General features: G+C 33.9%; 1 protein-coding gene and 1 long non-coding RNA gene across 4 annotated transcripts; one reads left to right on the top strand and one right to left on the bottom strand.

The window, feature by feature from the left end:
- Positions 1-13,455: 13,455 nt before the first annotated feature.
- Positions 13,456-17,708, bottom strand: LOC145959138 (uncharacterized). Its single transcript, XR_014434880.1, has 2 exons — positions 17,580-17,708; positions 13,456-17,124 (listed from the first exon to the last, which is right to left on the bottom strand). It is a non-coding gene; the product is annotated as an uncharacterized LOC145959138 (long non-coding RNA).
- On the top strand, positions 16,971-17,680 carry LOC145959137 (putative E3 ubiquitin-protein ligase LIN-2). 3 transcript variants are annotated; one of them, XM_083077613.1, is made up of 3 exons: positions 16,971-17,154; positions 17,350-17,377; positions 17,489-17,607. In XM_083077613.1, the coding sequence occupies exons 1-3, from the start codon at positions 16,971-16,973 to the stop codon at positions 17,586-17,588; spliced, it is 312 nt and encodes a 103-aa protein (XP_082933739.1). In that variant the 3' UTR covers positions 17,589-17,607. The 3 variants fall into 3 exon arrangements, 1 of the variants encoding a protein (XP_082933739.1); XR_014434879.1 differs by lacking the exon at positions 17,350-17,377 and having other exon boundaries at positions 17,023-17,154; positions 17,556-17,680; XR_014434878.1 differs by lacking the exon at positions 17,350-17,377 and having other exon boundaries at positions 17,026-17,154; positions 17,489-17,600.
- Positions 17,709-18,579: the final 871 nt, after the last annotated feature.

Genomic DNA, 18,579 nt, shown 5'->3' with positions numbered 1-18,579 from the left:
GATTTTGTAAGAATGGCTGGCCATGGTAGGCTTATGTGTTTAGGCTTGTTCGATTAAACACTTATGAGGTTAAGCACATCTTTGTTATTAATGATTGTGTTTTGACAACTTGGATAGCTTTTCTTGAGCCCCTTGTTGAATTCAATTGATGGTACCATCATGGATTTATTTTGTTTTTCTTTTTTGACGGCCCTAACTTTTGCCTAAAACACCCATTTGTGATGTCTTAGCGGGCTTTTGTTTTTGTTCATTATTTTGTAACCCTAATTTTTGCCTAGGTCACCCTTTTCGTGGGATTCCTAGCGGGTCTTTTGCTCTTATTTTTGCGCAGTCCCCTTTTTGGGTTTCCTGCCGAGCTTATTATCTTTAGGATTTCTTTTATCCATGATGGCACTTATTGATGCCAAGAAAAGGTGCTCCAAGCTGTCATGCACACTTCCACATAAAAATGATGCGGGTTTATTGATTATTAAGACGATTTTAACCTCACTTATGTTCATTCAAACAGGGTTAAATAATGTGGTTTAGAATTTTATTGCAAGCAAGAAAAGAAGCAATAAGAAATTAATGAAGAATGATTTTATTATAATCGCAGCGGAAACATGTGCCCTATCGAGGCTCGGGGGTCGGGCTGTCCCCGAGGAGTGATCTCTAATAGTCACTGAGTCTATACATCCCTATTAGAAGGAAAAGGACACTTGATGACGACAGCTGGCCTTGACGTTTGTGAACCAGCCTTCCTAAAGATCTGGCTTAAAGAACGTCGAGAAGGATCTTGATTCCTCTTCGTTCTTTGATCTTTAACAGGGTTGTATCCTAACCCTTGTTTCCCCGGATTGTCCTTGATAATAGGTAGCTCCGGGATTCCTTGGGAGTACTTGCCCAATCCTTGTTCTGGCAAGTATGGAGCTACCTTCTTCATTTCTTGGGGAAACGTTTCAACATTGACAATTTCCAATGCTTGGAAGGCGGTTTCTAAAGCTTCCTCTGCTGCATCCACATAAGGTATGTTGGATGGCTTGCTGATGAGTATGTCATCTTCAGCTTGTACAGTCACCAGTTTGTCACCCACTATGAACTTGACTTTCTGGTGGAGCGTAGAAGGAATAGTTTTTGCATCATGAATCCAAGGTCGGCCAAGGAGACAGCTGTATGTTGGAGTAATGTCCATCACTTGAAATTCGACGTTGAAGATAGTGGGTCCAATTTGGATTGGAAGATTGATCTCTCCCACCACTTCTCTTTTAGAACCGTCGAAAGCTCGGACGATCATGTTGCTCGGGCGCATTTGGACTCCCTTGATTGCCAATTGCTTGAGCGTTCTTTTTGGCATTACGTTCAAGGAAGATCCATTATCTACCAAGACTTTTAGCGATGTGATACTCCTTGCACTTTATAGAGATGTGCAAGGGCTTGTTGTGGTTTGATCCCTCGGTGGGGATTTCTTCATCGATGAAGGTGAGGTGATCATTAGCCGTGATGTGACTAACAATCCCCTCAAACTTGTCTTGGGAGATAGTGTGCGACACGTATGCCTCGTTCAAGACTTTCAACAGAGCTTGCCGATGCGGTTCGGAGCATAGGATCAACGACAACAGAGTAATCTTTGCTGGCGTCTTATGAAGTTGATCCATGATGGAGTACTCGCTCTGTCGGATAAACTTTAACAGCTCGTCTGTCTCCTCCTCGGATTCTTTTTCCTCGGTTTTATCTTTTCCTTTTTCTTTATTCTTGGGAGCTTTTTCTTGTAGATCTTCGGGAGTGTAGATCCTGCCACTCCTAGTCATGCCCCCAAGTCCAGCGATGTTAGAGATATCGCTGTCGGCAGAAAGGTGGATGTCGTATATCCACGGCACAGCCTTATTTGATTTGTAAGGGAAAGGCCTTGGGACTGTGATCCTTAATGGTGTCGGACCTTCCCCTTTATTCGTCTTGATTACCAACAACGGAGTTGATGTGCGCTCGATTGGCACGGTTGTTGGCTTACACTTGATAACGAACGGCGTGCGATCCATTCTTTGAACATACGCATCGACTAATCCTTTCTTTTTATTAATGTTTATTAATGGATTACTAGGAGAGATGTATGAATGACTCCTAGATCCCTCCATGATCTATATGCATGATATGAGATGATGGCGATGAATATGCATGCATTGTGTTTATTGAACTAAGCATTATCATGTTTTCGGGATGTCCCTAAGATGATGCATGATATTGCTTGGTTTGGATAAATAACCCTTTTTTCTTTTTTGGGTATTTTTATTTATTATATTTTTTGTATTTTTGGGTGAAAAGGGAAACTACCTATATGAATGTAATGAAGGTAGATGTTAACACCATGTAATGGAAGATTCTTATTCCCATTTATTCTTATTTTAAAAAAAAGGAATGTTGTATGTTTAAATAATGCAATGTATGCTCATACAATGTCACATAATCAATGCACAAACAATTCACTCATCCACGAACAGTCACGAGCGAATCACGAGGTAGGGGTATCCTGCAGAAATGGTGCATATTCAAGGTAGGTTCTAACTGTTCTCACCGGTCTGAGGCCCCCAAGGTGCCCCCATTATAGGGACCCAATTCCTCTCATCGTAGGTCGATGGAAAGCTCCAACGCACCGTCGGACTCAAGTTCATGGTTATCACCTTGAGTGATGTTTTCCGACAACGGTCTACGGGCACCTATAGACCCATTCGACAACCGGCCGTACTAACATCCACTCCCTATGGTTAATCACTCATGCCCCCGGGTATAGAGGGAACTGTTGTGTGCAAAGGTTTGTGTACAGTTTGTATTTCAAACAATTGCGGAATTTAAACATACAACAGTTATTTTAAAGCCATATAATAAATCATGTTATCATACAAGCAAGGGGTAATGAAGTAATTTTAACTTTTATTTGTTAAAAATAATCTGTCACTAAATGGGACTGACTCTCGAAGCTATCCCCAGTGGAGTCGCCATCTGTCGCCACCGGCCCAAACGGGCCTCGGCGGTCGCGAAGACGGTCGAGCTCGCTTTTATTTTAGTTTTGAAAAGGTATTGGATTATTAGAACGACTTGTTCTCAAACTGAGACCTTGTCGATCTTATCCAATTTATTTATTAAAATGTCTCACCAATCCATATTAATCCCAAGCGGGACCCTCCATGGATTAGTGGTTTTCGTAAAAGGAGGGTTCGTGGAGTCGCCACCAATGTTTTACTTAAAACATTGGAAAAAGGGATAAGGCAATTGATTTTATAAATCAACTTTGGCCATTACAACCAGAGTTGGGTAAGGGAGTCGGTTACGCGTGGGGAAGGTGTTAGCACCCCACAGCGCCCCTTTCGGATTCCCTATGACAGATTATTTTCTAAAATAACAACGTAAAATTACTAAATTACCCCTATTTATTATAAGCGATTATAAATTAACTATCTACATGATGACAATTTAAATATGCACACAGAAAGCAGTAAAAGGAAGGATTTAAGAAGAAACCTCTTGAAGCGTGCTTTTATATATTGAGTAAAACTGGGAAGCTTTTTGGCGTTCCCTCGCTCTACAAGCTCGCTTGCTCCTTCCTAAAACTTTTAACTATGGAAATCCGGAGGATTTCCCTTCGACTAGGTTCGATCCTCAAGCAAAATGGCTCGGGGCTCAAGAACTTTGTCGGATCAACTCTCCGAGTGATTTCTAGGGCAGAACACTGCTCAAAAACCCCAGAATACTCAAGGAGAGGGTTGAAACTATCTGAAAAAGTGTGGAATGACGTCCAATTGACGTCATATTTATAGGGAATAGGCGCAATACGGCCTACAGAAGCAATACGGCCGTATTGAAATTTTTGAACTTCAATACGGTCGTATTGAGTTCAATACGGCCGTATTGAAATTCAGAAATTTCAATGCGCCCGTATTGATTTCACTGCGGCTGTATTGAAGCTTCAATACGGCCGTATTGATTTCAGTACGGCCGTATTGAAGTTTCAGAAACTTCAATACGCCGTATTGAGTTCACTGCGGCCGTATTGAAGCTTCAATACGGCCGTATTAAGTTCAGTACGGCCGTATTGGGCTTCATTCCCTCCACTTCCTTATTTTGAGCTATTCTAAGACCTCTAGACCTACAGAGAACCCTCCTAGGGCCTTCCAGGAGTCCTTCTGGCTGATCTTCCTTCAGTCTTCGAGAGTCTTCAAGCTTTATTTCCGACCCGGACAATTTTAGGGGTCTACAATGCCATGGTAGGCCCATACCCAACTATTCTATCCTGACATTAGTACTATACTTCCTTGTTTACGTGACGACATCAAAGAAACTGAGTTGTTGTGTTGTGGATTTATACTCAATTTGTTGTTGATTTAACAAGCCTGAAAAGATCACCCTATGTTGTCAGTTTGGTAGGATCAAGCTACTTAAACTGCTCCCCCTGTTGTAGGAGATCTCCTAGTTGAAATGTGTGACGACACTTATAGTTGTTGTGTTAAGTATATGATATGTTGAGTTGATTGTGTTGCACATATACTATGTTAAACTGTGATGAAATGTGTTGTATACTATGATGCTTTGTTACTGTGTTATCAAATATGAAATGATAATGTGATGTTCCTATATTGTGTGTGTATATATATATATATATATAATTGTTTTTCCTAGCTTACCCTTACGTATTTCCATGTGATTTGGATTGTGATAATCATACGTGGTATGAGAGCAAGATAGAGATAGAAATAGAGTTGGAATGTTGTAGTGGAGGCCACACAGTGGCATTGGAGCTAGATGTTTTGTTAACTACCTATTGGCGATGGATTTTTGTGTAGATAGTTATAGTTTCTTAACTAACAACTTATTTGTACATATATATATATATATATATATATATATATATATACATATGCAAGATTATTGTATGGGATGTTGTATTTGTTTTAATATATGATATTTAGTTAGTTGTTGTGTCGTTTAGTGTAAGGACCATGACGAATCATTACAGTTTTGGGTAGTCCATGCATTCTAACCACTTTGAAAAATAACCTAGTTATATAACTGGCATCATCCACTTTGTGATAGGGAATAAAGTGTGCCATTTTTTTAAAAATGATCCATTACCACAAAAATGGAATCCATTCTTCTTTGGGTTCTTGGAAGTCCTAGGACGAAGTCCATACTAATATCAACACAAGGAGAAGTGTATATTGGTATAGGTGTATATGTACCATGAGGCATTATTTTAGATTTATCTTGAAGGCAAGCTATACATCTAGAATAATGTCATCGGACATCTTTTTTCATATAGGGCAAAAAAAAAATTTCTTTTAGTATGGAAAGGATTTTATTTATTCCAAAATGTCCTGAGTCTACCTTCATGGCTCTCTTTTGTTAAAAATTTTCTAATAAATCATTAGGGTATGCATAATTTTCCTTCTTCAAACAAGTACCCCCCTAAAAATATAGAATCTTTTTAGTGCCTTGAGTAGGAATTCCTCTAGAGACTAGCAAAATCTAGGTCTTCCTTATACAATTCCTATATATATCTAAATCCTAAAGTTTGAGATCCAGGAGAGATAAGCAAAGTGTAGCGTCTAGAAAGTGCATCAATCACCATATTAGTTTTCCCTTTCTTATATTTGATGATATAAGGAAATTGTTCTAAGTATTCTACCCACTTAGCATGTCTCTTATTGAGTTTTCCTTGATCCTTCAAATACTTGAGAGACACATGGTCACTATGCACGACAAATTCCTTGGACACAAGATAGTGTTCCCAAGTTTAGAGGGCAATCACTAAAGCATAAAGCTCTTTATAATAGGTGGGATAGTTAAGGGAGGCTCCATGCTATTTTTCATTGAAGTAAGCAATGGGATGTCCTCCTTGTAACAAAATCGTACCTATTCCAATTCCTAATACATAACATTCTAGCTCAAATATTCTTTGAAAATTTTGACAAGGCTAGAATAGAAGCATCGATGAGCTTATCCTTTAGGAGTTGAAAGGTTTTTTCTTGCTTTTCACCCCAAATGAAAGGAACATCTTTCTTCACTAACTTATTGAGTGGTGAAGCAAGTGTGGAGAAATCAAGCATAAATCTTCTATAGAAATTAGCAATTCCATGAAAAAGTCTAATATCTTTAATACTTTTAAGGGTGGGCCATTCTTAGATGGCATTGATTTTTTCGGGATCCACATGGACCCCTTTTATACTAACTACAAATCCTGAGAACACTACACTATCTATACAAAAGATACATTTTTCTACATTAGCAAAAAGAGTGTTTTTTCCTAAGAACTTGTTTTAGATGTCCTAAATGATCATCCAAACACTTGTTATAGACTAAAATGTCATCAAAATAAACTACAACAAACTTTTCTATGTAATCCCTTAGGACATGATTCATGAGTTTCATGATTGTACTTGGTGCATTGGTAAGTCCAAAAGTCATTACCAACCACTCATATAATCCAAACTTAGTTTTGAAAGTAGTCTTCCACTCATCACCTTCTTTGATTCTAATTTGGTGATAACCACTTTTCAAATCTATTTTGAAGAATATGGTGGACCCATGTAATTCATCCGACATGTCATCAAGCATAGGAATTAGGTGCCTATATTTGATGGTGATGTTATTAATAGCTCTACAATCATAACACATCCTTTATTTCCCATCCTTCTTAGGCACAAGAAGAATCGATACAACACAAGGACTTAGGCTCTTTTGAATCCAACCCTTATCCAACAACTTTTGAACTTGAGACTTTATTTCCTTAGTCTTTTGGGGGCTTGTTCTATAAGCTAGTCTATTGGGTAGACTAGTTCCTGGAACAAGATCAATTTGATGTTCTATGCCCCTAAAAAGAGGCAACCCCTTAGGTAGAGAATCTTGTAAAAGAATTGTGGCAATGCAAGTAAAAGTACTCTTACAAAGAAGAAGATAAGGAGGTGTTTAAATAACGAGAGTTCTTCTAAGTTCATGTTTGTTTGCAAAAATATTCTCCTTTTGAATTAACTCTATGGAAGAAATATTTCCATCTTTTTCTTTTTCTTTAGGCTTACTCTTTTTATTCTTTTTTTTTTCTTTTCCTCTCTTTTGTTTTTCATTTGAACTTGATTCTCTATGACTTGTGAAGGTGAAAGAGGAGTAAGAGCAAATTTTTTTCCTTATGTATGAAGCTAATCTCATTAGTAAGGCCATTGTGCATAAATTTCTTATCAAACTTCCAAAGCCTTCCTAACAAGATATGGAAATCTTTCATATGCACCACATCACATAAAACTTTATCTTTATATTTGCCTATGGAAAACTTGATCTTAACTTGTTGGTCAACCACTAAATCACCATCATTATTGAGCCAATGAGGTTTGTAAGGTTTTGGATGTGGTGTAATGGTGAGATTCAACTTTTCAGTCAACCTTGTGCTACAACAATTGTAGTAAGAACCACTATTCACAATAAGAGAAAAAGCTTTTTTTGAAATGTTACATCTTGTATGAAAAATATTTTCTCTTTGTGAATTTGGTTCTTTAGGTTGACTTCTAGGAAATCTCCAAACCATCAAAAGATTTCCATCATAAGGAACAACTTTTTCAACTTCACTATCACTAGTATTTCTTTTATCTTCACTAGAGTAAGATTCTTCACTTATGATGTAACTACCCCTTATAATCATGGTCTTTTTGGTGGGGCATTGAGAAGCTATGTTGCCTCTCCCTAAACATTTGAAACATTTAATTTCACTAGTCCTAGAACTAGTAAGTAAAGTACTTTTCCTTTTTCTTTTTCTTGATTCTTGGGAGATTCAAGCTTAGGATAGTTCTTGTAAGAACTTCCCTTCTTCTTAGAATCTTTCTTGATGTAAGAGTGAGTTGAGTTTTTCTTAAAAGAAAATTTTCTCTTTAGTTGTTGTTCTACCTTGATACAAAGTTGGACTAAGTCATTTAAGTCCGTATAAGGTAGCAACTTAAGTTGGTCTCTTATATCAAAACTTAAACCACTTAAGAATCAAGATATAGTTATCCTTTCTTCCTCCTAATGTCTGTCTCATTATGTATAACTCCATTTTTTGTCTATACTTTTCCACACATGTTCTTTTGTTGGAGCCTTTGGAGCTTGTCCATAAGCTCCTTACCATAATAAGAAGGTATGTGTCTTCTTCTTAATGATTCTTTCAAATCATTCCAATATTGAATTGGAAGATCATTATAAAGTCTTCTATCTCTTTCTTGGGCAGTCCACCAATACATGGCTTGCCCTTGGAAACTTAGGGTGGCTAAAGGCACTTTTCATTCATCACTCACCTGATGACAAACAAATAATTGCTCTACCTTCATTTCCTAATCAAGGTATACATCCACATTATCCTTACCATGGAAGTAAGGGAGGTCAACCTTTGATTCCTTTACCTTAGGTTCTTTGATTCTCCTAGGTGGAGGTTGGTAAAATTCACTAACATTTAAGCTTCCTTGTTCTAGAGTTCCCATGGATTGACTTGAAGACCCACTCCCATCTCTCTTTTTCTTTCTCTTTAATTTTGCCAAAAGTTTTTCTTCTTGTTGCGTAATTAATCTAATTTCTTCTTCAAGGATAGCAATATTGGCTTCTCTTTCAATTCGTTCTTTTTCTTTTGCCAAAATTTCTTGCTTCCTCCAAAGTTTAAGTGAATTATGTTCTTGAACAAGATGTGAAATTTTTTTTGGAGAACTTAATTCATTTCCACTTGAAAATTTAGACATGATTAAGTAATAAGATTGGTTCAAAGAAATTCTAACAAAATAAGAACTAAAACTACTACTAGGATTTAAAAGAACTTCTAGGACCCTAATCTGTGACTCTATTAGTGTAACTTAAGCCTTTGGAACTTAAGAACACTCCTATAACTGTGAGTTAAAAATAATTTGCAAAAATTTAAATGCAAGAAGTAGATTACAAACAAATGTGGAAGTCTTTATGAGACACTTAGAATCTCACAAAGACCACTTCCACTAGTGAATGGCCGAATTACAAGTTCAAAACAAAAATGCAAAAAGGATACTAGTCTTCAAGTTTGCTTAAGTGTTTGGCTCTCAATTTGGTGTAACTCCTTTCTCAAGTCCAAAGTTGACAAAGTAGCAAGTCCTCCAAGAAGTGCAATCAACAATCTAAGATGCTACCTTGTGGAGTAAGTCTTGCTTCATCTCACAAAGCTCCAAAACAACACCAACCTCACCAAAATTTGAGAAAATGAATTAGAAAACGAAAACTATAAAATTTCAATTACAAAGGCTAAAATAAAAAGGAATTTTAGTACTAGACAATATTCAATGAATTTCAACAAATAATAAAACTAAAATTAAAGCTAATGAACAACGAAAGCACTCAAAAGAAAAAGTCCTAGAATGGATCCAGATTGGATCAACAAAACATAAACAAAAGAATAAAAAATGAACTCAATTAGGCAACCTACACATTTGAATTTAAAACTTTCCTAGTGTATGTCTTCTAAGTGTAACTTTTTTTTTTAAATAGTGATCTCATAATATCAACAACGTTTTTCAAACTTCAATGTCAAAAAAAATTATAAATTTCTCAAACACCATGAATAAAAGAATTCATCACGAAATAACAATCACAATTTATCAACATCAGGATCTAGGACAACGTAACAAGGTTCATATACCCCGTTTCATCATATGTCGGTAAAAATAGCCATCTCAAAATACCAACGAGGTCTTCCAGAATTAGAGTTAGGGATAAATTTGTAAAGTTCACATACCTTCACTTTCACAACATGAATAAAAAGTTCAATGCCAAAATAGATACTACAGTCTATCAACATTAGGAATATCGACAACCTAATAAGGTTTTATACCCATGTTCATCATATGTCGATTAAAAGAGTCATCTAATAATATCAACAACGCTTTTCCAAATTCAGTGTTAGAGAAAAACTCATAAAGCTCCTAAACATCACAAATAAAAGAATTCATCTCAAAATAAAAACCAAATTTTATCGACATCAGGATCAAGGACAACCTAATAAGGATCAAATACCAGTGTTCATCATATGTCGATAAAAGAGCCAACTCATAATAGCAACGAAGTTTTTCAAACTTTAGAGTCAGGAACAAATTTCTAAAGTTCATATACCCTCATTTGAAAATCATGAATAAAATATTTCATCCCAATACAGCTACTATATTCTATCGACATCAGAATTAAGGACAACCAAAAAAGGTTCTTATACCCATGTTCATCATATGTCGATCAATAGAATTCATCTCGAAATAACAGTCACATTTTTCGAAATCAGGATCACGGACAACCTAATAAGGTTCAAATACCAGTGTTCATCATATGTCGATCAAAAGAGCCAACTCATAATAAAAACGAAGTTTTTCAAAATTTAGAGTCAGGAATAAATTTGTAAAATTCATATACCCTCATTTGCACATCATGAATAAAATGTTTCATCCCAAAACAACTACTATATTCGATCGACATCAAAATTAAGGACAACCTATAAAGGTTCTTATACCCATGTTCATCATATGTAAATTAATATAATTCATCTCAAAATAACAATCACATTTATCGACATCAGGATCTAGGATGACCTAATAAGATTCATATGCCCATGTTCATCATATGTCGATCAAAAAAGCAAACTCATAATAGCAACCAAGTTTTTAAAAATTTAGAGTCAAGAACAAATTTGTAAAGTTCATATACCCTCATTTGCACATCATGAATAAAATATTTCATCCCAAAACAACTACTATATTATATCGACATCAGAATAAAGGACAACCAAAAAAGGTTCTTATACCCATGTTCATCATATGTAAATTAATATAATTCATCTCAAAATAACAATCACATTTATTGACATCGGGATCAAGGACAACCTAATAAGGTCCAAATACCAGTGTTCATCATATGTCGATCAAAAGAGTCAACTCATAATAGCAACAAAGTTTTTCAAATTTTAGAGTCGGGAACAAATTTGTTAAGTTCATATACCCTCATATGCACATCATGAATAAAATGTTTCATCCCAAAACAGCTACTATAATCTATCAGCATCAGAATTAAGGACAACCTAAAAAGGTTCTTATACTCAAGTTCATCATATCTCGATTAATAAAATTCATCTCGAAATAACAATCACATTTTATCGACATCAGGATCAAGGACAATCTAATAAGGTTCATATACCCGTGTTCATCATATGTCGATCAAAAGAGCCAACTCATAATAGCAACGAAGTTTTTCAAAATTTAGAGTCAGGAACAAATTTGTAAAGTTTATATACCCGCATTTGCACATCATGAATAAAATGTTTCATCCCAAAACAACTACTATACCCTATCGACATCAGAATTAAGGAATACCTAAAAAGGTTCTTATACCCATGTTCATCATATGTCGATTAATATAATTCGTCTCGAAATAATAATCACGTTTTATCGACATCAGCATCTAGGATGACCTAATAAGGTTCATATACCCGTGTTCATCATATGTCGATCAAAAAAGCCAACTCATAATAGCAACGGAGTTTTTCAAAATTTAGAGTTAGGAAAAAATTTGTGAAGTTCATATACCCTCATGTGCACGTCATGAATAAAATATTTCATCCCAAAACAACTACTATATTCTACCGACATCAGAATTAAGGAACACCTAAAAAGGTTCTTATACCCATGTTCATCATATGTCGATTAATACAATTCGTCACGAAATAACAATCACATTTTATAGACATCAGGATCTAGGATGACCTGATAAGGTTCATATACTCGTGTCGTGTTCATCATATGTCAATCAAAAGAGGCAACTCTTAATAGCAACAAAGTTTTTCAAAATTTGGAGTGAGGAACAAATTTGTAAAGTTCATATACCCTCATTTGCACATCATGAATAAAATATTTCATCCCAAAAAAGCTACTATATTCTATCGACATCATAATTAAGGACAACCTAAAAAGGCTCTTATACTCATGTTCATCATATGTCGATTAATATAAATCATCTCAAAATAACAACCATATTTTATCGACATCAAGATCACAGACAACCTAATAAGGTTCAAATACCAGTGTTCATCATTTGTCGATCAAAAGAGCCAACTCATAATAGCAATGAAGTTTTTCAAAACTTAGAGTCACGAACAAATTTGTAAAGTTCATATACCTTCATTTACACATTATGAATAAAATGTTTCTTCCCAAAATATCTATTATATTCTACCGACATCAGAGTTAAGGACAACCTAAAAAGGTTCTTATACCCATGTTCATCATATGTCATTTAATATAATTCATCTCAAAATAACAATCACATTTAATCGACATCAAGATCTAGGATGACCTAATAAGGTTCATATACCTGTGTTCATCATATGTCGATCAAAAAAACCAACTCATAATACCAACAAAGTTTTTCAAAATTTAGATTGAGGAACAACTTTGTAAAGTTCATATACCCTCATTTGCAAATCATGAATAAAATGTTTCATCCCAAAACATCTACTATATTCTACCGACCTCAGAATTAAGGACAACCTAAAAAGGTTCTTATACCCATGTTCATCATATGTCGATTAATAAAATTCATCACGAAATAATAATCACATTTTATCGGCATGAGGATCTAGGATAACCTAATAAGGTTCATATACCCGTGTTCATCATATGTCGATCAAAAGAGTCAACTCATAATAACAACAAAGTTTTTCAAAATTTAGAGTGAGGAAAAAATTTGTAAAGTTCATATACCCTCATTTGCACATCATGAATAGAATGTTTCATCCCAAAATAGCTACTATATTCTATCGACATCAGAAATAAGGACAACCTAAAAAAGGCTCTTATACCCATGTTCATCATATGTCAATTAATATAATTCATCTCGAAATAACAACCACATTTTATCGACATCAGGATCACAGACAACCTAATAAGGTTCAAATGCCAATGTTCATCATATGTCGATCAAAAGAGCCAACTCATAATAGCAACGAAGTTTTTCAAAACTTAAGAGTCGGGAACAAATTTGTAAAGTTCATATACCCTTATTTGCACATTATGAATAAAATGTTTTATCCCAAAATATCTACTATATTCTACCGACATCAGAATTAACGACAACCTAAAAAGGTTCTTATACCCATGTTCATCATATGTTGATTAATATAACTCATCTCGAAATAACAATCACATTTTATCAACATCAGGATCTAGGATGACCTAATAAGGTTCATATACTCGTGTTCATCATATGTCAATCAAAAGAGCCAACTCATAATAGCAACAAAGTTTTTCAAAATTTAGATTGAGGAATAACTTTGTAAAGTTCATATACCCTCATTTGCAAATCATGAATAAAATGTTTCATCCCAAAACATCTACTATATTCTACCGACATCAAAATTAAGGACAACCTATAAAGGTTCTTATACCCATGTTCATCATATGTCGATTAATAAAATTCATCACGAAATAATAATCACATTTTATCGACATCAGGATCTAGGATGACCTAATAAGGTTCATATACACGTGTTCATGATATGTCGATCAAATTAGCCAACTCATAATAGCAACAAAGTTTTTCAAAATTTAGAGTGAAGAACAAATTTGTAAAGTTCATATACCCTCATTTGCACATCATAAATAAAATGTTTCATCCCAAAATAGCTACTATATTCTATCGACATCAGAATTAAGGACAACCTAAAAAGGCCTTTATACTCATGTTCATCATATGTCGATTAATATAATTCATCTCGAAATAACAGCCACATTTTATCGACATCAGGATCACAGACAACCTAATAAGGTTCAAATACCAGTGTTCATCATATGTCGATCAAAAGAGCCAACTCATAATAGCAACGAAGTTTTTCAAAACTTAGAGTCGGGAACAAATTTGTAAAGTTCATATACCCTCATTTGCACATTATGAATAAAATGTTTCATCCCAAAATATCTACTATATTCTACCGACATCAGAATTAAGGATAACCTAAAAAAGTTCTTATACCCATGTTCATCATATGTCGATTAATATAATTCATCTCAAAATAACAATCAGATTTATCGACATCAGGATCTAGGATGACCTAATAAGGTTCATATCATCGTGTTGATCATATGTCAATCAAAAGAGCCAACTCATAATAGCAACAAAGTTTTTCAAAATTTAGATTGAGGAACAACTTTGTAAAGTTCATATACCCTCATTTGCAAATCATGAATAAAATGTTTCATCCCAAAACATCTATTATATTCTACCGACATCAGAATTAAGGACAACCTAAAAAGGTTCTTATACCCATGTTCATCATATGTCAATTAATTGAATTCGTCTCGAAATAACAATTACATTTTTTCGACATCAGGATCCAGGATAACCTATAAGGTTCATATATCTGTGTTCATCATATGTCGATCAAAAGATTCAACTCATAATAACAACGAAGTTTTTCAAAATTTGGAGTCAAGAACAAATTTGTAAAGTCCATATACCCTCATTTGCATATCATGAATAAAATTTTTCATCCCAAAACAGGTACTATATTTTATTGACATCAGAATTAAGGACAACCTAAAAAGGTTCTTATACCCATGTTCATCATATGTCAATTAATTGAATTCATCTCGAAATAACAATTACATTTTTTCGATATCAGGATCCAGGATAACCTGTAAGATTTATATACTCGTGTTCATCATATGTCGATCAAAAGAGCGAACTCATAATGGAAACGAAGTTTTTCAAAATCTAGAGTCAAGAGCAAATTTATAAAGTTCATATACCCTCATTTGGACATCATGAATAAAATGTTTCATCCCAAAACAACTACTATATTTTATCGACATCAGAATTAAGGATAACCTAAAAAGGTTTTTATACCCATGTTCATCATGTGTCGATTAATATAATTTGTCTTGAAATAACAATCACATTTTATCGACATCAGGATCTAGGATAACCTAATAAGGTTCATATACCCATGTTCATCATATGTCGATCAAAATAGCTAACTCATAATAGCAACGAAGTTTTTCAAAATTTAGAGTCAGGAACAAATTTGTTATGTTTATATACCCTCATTCGCACATCATAAATAAAATGTCATCCCAAAATAGCTACTATATTCTATCGACATCAAAATTAAGGACAACTTAAAAAGGTTCTTATACCCATATTCATCATATGTTGATTAATAGAATTCATCCCGAAATAACAATCACATTTTATCGACATCAGAATCTAGGATAACCTAACAAGGTTCATATACATGTGTTCATCATATGTCGATCAAAAGAGTCATCTCATAATAGCAACAAAGTTTTTCAAAATTTAAAGTTAAGGGCAAATTTATAAAGTTCATATACCCTCATTTACAAATCATAAATTAAAAGTTTCATCCAAAAACAACTACAATATTCTGTCGACATCAAGATTAAGGAGAACATAATCAGGTTCTTATACCCATGTTCATCATATATCGATTAAAAGAATAATTTCATAATATGAACGTTTTGCAAAATTCCATGTTAGAGAAAAATTTATAAAGTTCGCAAACATCATAAATAAAATAAATCATCTCGAAATAACAACTACATTTTATCAACATCATGATCAAGGACAACCTAATAAGGTTAATATATCATTGTTCATATATCGATCAAATGAGTCATCTCATAAAAACAATGAAGTTTATCAAAATTTAGAGTCAGGAACAAATATGTAAAGTTCATATACTATTTTTCTAACATTATCTATTATTGACTAAAATTAGTTGAACATCACAAATTTTGTTAGCTCCTAAATCTCACTAAATTTGTGATTTTCAATAAATTTTGGCTATCAATTAAAAGTTATAAAGAATGTAATGCAAAGTGTCACTAACATTCCCTTTATGAAAATACATCATACACGACACCAAGATTTAGTATGTAAAGAATGATTTAAAATTAACAATATATATGTACTTATTATCACATTTTTGAAAAGAATTCAAAATCAATAAAACATAATAAAATTGATATGGATAAATAATCTTTGGTTAAAAAATATATTTTCAAATAAAAGATTTGATTGATTTTTTTTCTTATTTATGACAAAAAGAATGTAAATGACAATTCCTTTAATATTCTCTTTGTAATATTTTCTTTTATTAGCCGAAATTTATTAAAGATCTCTCTAAAGCAACTTTTAAAAATTAAATAATAGTTGTAACATTTAAAGGAACAATAAGATAGTAAAAGCACAAACACACGTCATACAAGCCATTAACAAAAACAATTAAATAAAAATAAAATCAATGCATAAAATTATAAATAGAAAAAAATGAAAGTTGCATTTAATTTGTTTTTATTTATAGCAAGTAGAACTAAGCAGAGTTGTGATTAGTGCTGCTAAGGGCAGGCTATGCATAAAGATTTCATTAATAGCAGGTATTCCACATGAACAAAGGCAAAAATGAAGGGAACAAAACAAAGAGCCACTTAGAGATTTTATCAAATAGTTAAACCCAAGTAAATTTGTCAATTAAGTAAATTTTGGTAAGTTACCTCACTTGCTCCCTTTCAACTTTTAATTCTTGAGCAAGTTCACAACTTATAGTTGAATTCCTTTCCTGCATGATCACAACAAAATTTAGGTAATTAAAGAGATAATATGTTGTGACTAGCAAAATACAAGTTTCACTCACCGAAATGCCAAACTGAATATATCAAACAACAGAATCACAATGACCTAAATGGAATTCTCATTATTTCCTTTTTGTAAGTTGGCAATGACATTATATAAATACATAATACATAATACACAATACCAATTTGATCATATGAAAAGACTGCAGATCCAGAGCCTTCTTAATAACAACTATTATCTAACAGCATGACAGCTAACTGAACATAGTTTAGTTAGGTACCCTAATAGAACAATCTAGAAATACCGTACACGCGTGTACACAGTAAAGTAGATTCATTATGCATTCCGCCTCAGGCAAGAAGGTGGCTCCTATGTTGCCTATTGCTGAGCCACCAATGACTCCTTTGCATGAGTTGAGCCAGTCTATTCCTGATTTTGTAAAATTTGGTCCTATCTTGCCCAAGAGTGCCGGGATTTCTCTGACATCAAGATCTAAAGATGGTGAAAATGAAACAATATCAGGTTAGACTTCATACACATAAGTTTTAAATTCTTTGAATATGTGCTCAACTGCTTATTTGTGTCTGGCTGTCTGTGTTATACAATTCAGAACCAAAAAGTTTGTTAAATTGTTCTTTTTAGCACAAGAAAATTTGACACATTTTATATCATTTGAGCCTCATAACTGTACTTTTTTTGGATGCTTAATTACGACAGAGACAGTTCAACTTCCAGCCATTCCAAGGTGGAGAAATCATCCATATGCTTCTTGTTAATAATATAGTTCTTGAGGCACAATGATTTCTATTTTAGAGTAGCATTGTGCTTAAGCCTTATGATAAATTATCACATGCAGGAGAGCATCATTGAAGAGAATGAAGATAATACACATTCTGAGATTGATGATGCTTCTGTGGATGCAGATAACAAAAACAATATTTTCTCACTGGGAATGAAGATGGTCAAGGATGAGGATATTGAGCCAAAGGTGCATCTATCATACCAGAAGAATCAAATCCATTCACCTAATATCTTCTCTCTCTTGGATTCCCCGAGAACTGGTCCAAATAATTCATCTACAAATCCTGATACACATAGTAAAAGAGAACCTAGTATAAGATATATATATTTAACAAAACCAAAAATAAAATAAATAAATAAACAAACTTTTAAGATGCATGACTTTGTTGTTGAGTGCTTAATACTTACCATTGTGCTATAAGTGAAACAAAATTGGGAACAACATTATAGGTTTAATATAGAAAATAACATAACAGAACATGATAATGAAATTCTAAAATACAAATAACTAAATTTTGAAATTTTGAAAAATTGAGAACAAAAACATTGAACAGATGAAGAACAAGAATAGTCACACAAATTAAGTGAGAGAGAAAGAAAGAAAAGAGAGAGAAAGAGATGATGAACATCTGAAGAAATGAAAAATAAATGAAAAAAGAAAAACAAAGAAAAGAGAAAGAAAGAAAAGAGAGAGAAAGAGATGATGAACATCTGAAGAAATGAAAAATAGATGAAAAAAGAAAAATAAAGAAAAGAGAGGGAAAGAGATGATGAACATATGAAGAAATGAAAAATAGATGAAAAAAAAAACAAAGAAACAGAAAGAAATGGAAGGAAGAAGAGAAAACAAAAAGAACTCTTATGGGTCGTCGGTTTGTTGGCAGGAAAACTTTCTAGAGCTCAGGCCGCTATGGTTCAAGTCGCCGGCGAGGTTGGTGGCCTAAGAAGCCTCACCGTGATTGTTTGTTCACAATTTAGGAGCTTCACAAGAGAAAAGATGAGGTGAAAAAAGGATGAGAAGGACTTCCGCCATGAAGCCATGGCCATAGCGGTTGCCTTGGCGGATATGGCGGATTTGATGGACAAGGATGAAGCCATTAAGCAACTGAAGTTTTACCTATCTCAAGACCACATGACTCAATATGT

Source organism: Cajanus cajan, chromosome 6 (assembly GCF_000230855.2).
Source record: "Cajanus cajan strain Asha chromosome 6, NIPB_CcT2T_4, whole genome shotgun sequence".
NCBI classification, from domain to species: Eukaryota; Viridiplantae; Streptophyta; class Magnoliopsida; order Fabales; family Fabaceae; genus Cajanus; species Cajanus cajan.
Note: the sequence above shows the minus strand (reverse complement) of the source record. Positions and strands in the feature narration are given on the sequence as shown.